General features: G+C 45.8%; 1 protein-coding gene across 1 annotated transcript in view; it reads left to right on the top strand.

Annotated features, from left to right (window-relative positions):
- Positions 1 to 5,168, top strand: part of LOC123986096 (glutamate receptor 4-like) — a 77,570-nt gene that overhangs the window by 57,782 nt on the left and 14,620 nt on the right. The window contains exon 3 of the mRNA XM_046074177.1: positions 2,438 to 2,677. Coding sequence (XP_045930133.1) covers positions 2,438 to 2,677 — 240 coding nt within the window. The remainder of the gene's footprint in view (positions 1 to 2,437; positions 2,678 to 5,168) is intronic.

Raw genomic sequence — 5,168 nt, forward strand, 5'->3', positions numbered from 1 at the left:
GGGGGGGGGGGGGGGGGGGGGGGGGGGGGGGGGGGGGGGGGGGGGGGGGGGGGGGGGACAAGCCCATCAAGACATGCCAGAAAGGGAATCATGGGAGAAAGAAAGGATGAGAGAGTCAGAGAGGCAAAGGCAGGATCAGAAGGCATATGTAGAACATAAGGCAATGAGAGAATGAGGAGGTGAAAGCTAGGAGAGAAAGACAGACAATGTGGAGAGTGGATGAATGAAGAATGGTGTGCTCTGGGCCCGTGTGTGTCTGTCTGTGTCTATGGTTGCAGATGTCTTGGTATTTTTCAAAAATAGAGTGGTACGGGATTAAGGCTATCAATATTTCCTTACTATATTTGATGGAGAGGTTTGCACGCAGTGATGTCACAAACTGCATCTAGGCCAGTAGTTTTTGTCAACTTTAGTCAAAAAATTTTTTAAATAAACCCTTTGGATCCCAATTCATTAAACGGCAAGGAAATGACATTTGACATGACATTGCTTTCAAAGAAATTCAATTGTAGAGAGCCACTTTTCATCAGTATGCCCCCATCAGGAATGAACGCGAACCAACCTGTCCCTGCTGTTTGCTTCAATCCTAGCCATTTAGCTGTGATTTTGATTTTAGATTAACATTTGCTCTTATCTTCTGAGCACTTCATTATGAAGTGTACTTCAGTTATTTAGTGTAAACATTATTGTGCATTCCAAGTACTAGACTTGTCTGGTACCTGTCATTTAATAGTTTATCAGACACAGTCTCATCTCTATAACCATCTTTCATGTTGTAATGTGCTCTGAAGTATTAAAAAAAACCTGGAAATGCATTAAAAATCATCTTGGAAGACATAAAGTCTGTTGACTTTGAGGATGGCATGACTCAGCTCCTGCTGAATGATGCATGCTTAGTACATAGTATGCTAGTTCTCTGAATTGAAGACATTTAGCTCCTGTCATAATCTGAGACTAAATCCCTGCCTTATCGCCTCCTGGGTGCAGGGGCCTCGGCTTTGTTTAATTGCCACATGCCGAACCGTCAAAACTGCATCTCCCTCAGTGTTTACCCCCACGGAGGCTTATAGCTGATAATGGAATTACTCTGAGTCCCAGGAGGAGGGAGACAGGAAGGAACAGAAAGAGGAAGCACTGGCAGTCACAGACGAAGAGAGGGAGAAGAGATGAAGGAAAGTGGATGATGGAAGCCAAAAGAGAGAGAGGATGGATCCAGTGTCCACCTTGAAAACAGAGGACGTTATGAAGTGATACATAAAGAGATCCAAGGAGGGAAAAAGAGAAAAAATGTTACAGAGTGATGGCTGGTTGTTGCCAAAAGCAAAGTCTGCAGCCCCCCCTGTCTTACTGTTTTCTCCAGTGTGACGTATTACAGGGTGAAGAGTGAATTATGACGCAGGAGAGAGTTCAAGCTCAAAACATCCCTGCCTGAAAGAATCTAGCTGAAAGGATGAATGGGTCTAAAGATGGGATGAAAAAAGAGGATGAAAGAGAAAGCAGGCAGGCGAGGAGAAACATTGTGTTTGCAGTGTAAGTGTAAAAAGAAAAATGAGATGACACACACTTTTAGTCACTTCACCCGCTGAATTCTTAGAAAGTGAATCGCGTATATGTGTACATTTTCAGTTGATTTTAACAACAAACCAAAGCAGAGGAGAGATTTTTGTTCAAAGCGAGATAGTGGAGAACGTCAGTGCTTTTCACTCTCCTCTCTGCTATGGTTGAAAGCTTCCGGGTGTTTGAAGACTGAGCTGCAGTGTTGTAGTGGAAAATGAGTTCACATTTGAAGTGAACTTGCAGCTTGGTCAAGAGTTTTTATATCTCTATGTATATACTGTATATGTGCATAGATGGATCTTAAGTATTCTCTAAGCAGGTGGGATTATTTTACTGGTATTTCCTCAACAACTGTATAAGAACCCATGCCAGTTTTGGCTAGTGGGAATGATTTTGTACCAGTAGTAGTAGTAGTAGTAGTAGTGTACTAAGAAAATTGCTTTCTAGGGGCTTGTAGAGCGGTCTGATATCCACCCATGTGCAAATGTGTGTGCTTTATAATTACATGTATACTGTATGATGAGGCACATTTATGGATGCTCACACAAACCACTCCATGCTGAGTGCTATTGGTCTTATTAGGATTGAGAAAGTCTGTCGCTCATTAAAATGGTTGACACGTTTAACCAGATTCAGAACAGCATGAATTTAAGGACCATGTATTTTATCTAAGTTCCATCCTCTTACTTGCTCTTTTTCTTCTCTGTTCAGTTGTAAAATCAATGCAAAGCTCTCCTAAAGTGTGACACTGAGAATACTCAGTATTTCTGTTTCCTAATTATTCTCTCTCAACCCTCTTTTGTCCCTTCTTCCATCTGGATCCCTCTATCCCCACACACTCCACCCTCCTCCCTCCTCTTCTCTTCCCTCCTTACATCAGTCTGTTCTCAGTATTCGAGGGGGGTCTTCGCCATCTTCGGCCTTTACGACAAGCGCTCGGTGAACACGCTGACATCGTTCTGTGGTGCCCTGCACATCAGCCTAGTGACGCCCAGCTTTCCCACTGAAGGAGAGGGACAGTTCACCCTTCAGCTGCGGCCGTCCATAAGAGGGGCTTTGCTGTCACTGTTGGACCACTATGACTGGAGTCGATTTGTCTTCCTCTACGATACAGACAGAGGTAAATTCTCAGTGACAAATATGTAAACAAGGTATACGAAGAGCTGGTGTTCAAAATAGAAATATGTCACAACACATCAAGGGAAATCAATGATTCACTCCACATTATTGTTGGACCTCGCGGTTGATTATTCCTTTTATAATAATAAGAGTACAAAATATAAAATACATTAGTCATTTTAAGTCACTGGGTTCAGGGACTGAGGGAGGGAAATGCATGACTGCAGTGAGTTAAAGTATTTGTTAATTTTTTTCATTTCCATTAGTTACTAATAAAGCGCTGCAGTATACTAGCCCCATTTTATTGTAACCAAGACTTCGCCTTACACTGTCTCATCTGTTGTCTACTCCATATTCCTTCTTTCTTGGTTTTAAAGAGAACGGCCAGAGAGGGATTTGAGTATAGAGTATTGAGTAAGTATGCAAAAGGGGCTGTTACTCAGTATTAAAGTCTCCATTAACTATATGTATATTTTAACTAAGGTCCAGGAACAAGATCACGCCTCTCTCTCTCTCTCTCTCTCTCTCTCACACACACACACACACACTAATCTAAGCACCTGTGCCCCACTCAATTCATCCACCCATGCCTCTCTAATCTAATCCCCTGAGCATATGTGTATCATACGTTTGTCTCAGTTTTCACAACTGTTTGTTTTGGCTTAGACACACACTTGAGTTATACCTTACAACAGACTTCAAACGTTCTCAACCCCTTGGACTGCGATCTGTTCAACGATTAAAAAAAAGTCTCTGAACCGCATCAGCCCTATTGGCAGTGCTACCAGGAAGTACTACTGCATAGTAATATGCAACAATCTGAAATGCCATCTTCATCCGTCTTGTTATTCATGATGACTGGTTGGCTAAAGCCGATATTACCAGCGCTTTCAAGGTGTTGCCTATACACCCAGATTTCTCAAGGTTTTTTTGGTGTTCCTTGGAACTGCTTATTTTACTTTCTACCTTCTATCTATCTATCAACAACCTCAAACTTCCACGTCATTCATCTTCTTGGCGATTTACTCACTGTAATACCATCATCCTTTCCATCTCTCCACCCTCAAGTCCACCATTTCCCCAGAGAAAACAGAAGACCCAGTACATCCCTCGAATCCCTCTGCATTACCCTGGATCACTTTCCTTTCAAGCCTCCCTCCCAACAAAGAAACTCCACCATATTTTGTTGTACATTTCAAGCTACCTCCTTGCCTACTCACTACTCAGACACCTGCATTTCACCCTCCGCATCATTCCCCAAGGGCGCACCTTCATCTCTTACTTACTGTCCCTGTTGACATCATAAACAAACATTATTAATAGTGCAGTTTCAAAACTTTCCAAAAGTCTCGGGTTACGTATGTAACCCTTGTTCCCCGAGAAGGAGAACGAGACACTGTGTCGGTGACGACACTATGGCAACGCCTCTGTGCGTGGCAGGGCTGAATTATGAATGAAACTACTCCAATTCTATTGGTGTTGCTAAAACGGTAGCATGTGATGGCATAACTGGAAGCGTATATAAGCACGCCGGCACACAGGACACATTAGCTCTTTACTATGAAGCAAGGCACTCCCCTTCTCGGGGAACAAGGGTTATATACGTAACCCGAGATGTTCCCCTTTGAGGGAACTCGAACTGCGTCGGTGACGACACTATGGGAACGAGATACCCACTAGGCCGCGCCTAGGGGAAATGGGGGAAAAGCATACAGACGCAGCCTTGGCCATGTCTGTACCATGGCATCCAGCCCTAGCGGGGCTGGGGGCGAGAGGGAGAACCACAGTGGACAGTGCGTAGTCTCTTGAGACGCAAACAAGTCCACGTCTATGGTTGCTGATGGTGTGTTTAGAAGCACACCAGCAACTGGTCTGCTTTCCTCCACTGGGAAGACCTCAGAGTGTAAATACGAGGAAGCACACGACCAGTGGAAGCCTCCCCCAAATGCCCATCCCTCAGAGGGGCATGAAACGCAGCCACATACACCGTGAGCATAACTGGGTCCACCGCCCGTTCTCTACACCAGGTGGCGAACACCTTCCACTTCAGGCTGTATATCCTTCTCGTGGACGGGGCTCTGGAGCTGAGTAGCGTCTCGACCGCTTCTGCCATCAGGCCCGCCTCCAGGAACTGCGCCCCCTCAGGGGCCAGACCCACAGCTGCCACATGGCGGGGCGTGGGTGAAAGACCCGGCCTCCCGCCTGGGACAGCAGGTCTCTCCTCAGAGGGACCTGCCAGGGTGGGACCTGCCAGGGTGGGACCTGCCAGGGCGGGAGCTCCAGGAGCGATATTATGTCCGAGAACCACACTCGGGCTGGCCAAAACGGGGATACTAATAGTAGGCTGACACCATCCTGACGGACCCGCTCCAGAACCTCCGGGAGCAGAGCGACTGGGGGAAAAGCATACAGACGCAGCCTTGGCCATGTCTGTACCATGGCATCCAGCCCTAGCGGGGCTGGGGGCGAGAGGGAGAACCACAGTGGACAGT

This window comes from Micropterus dolomieu, linkage group LG17 (genome assembly GCF_021292245.1).
Source record: "Micropterus dolomieu isolate WLL.071019.BEF.003 ecotype Adirondacks linkage group LG17, ASM2129224v1, whole genome shotgun sequence".
Taxonomy (NCBI): Eukaryota; Metazoa; Chordata; class Actinopteri; order Centrarchiformes; family Centrarchidae; genus Micropterus; species Micropterus dolomieu.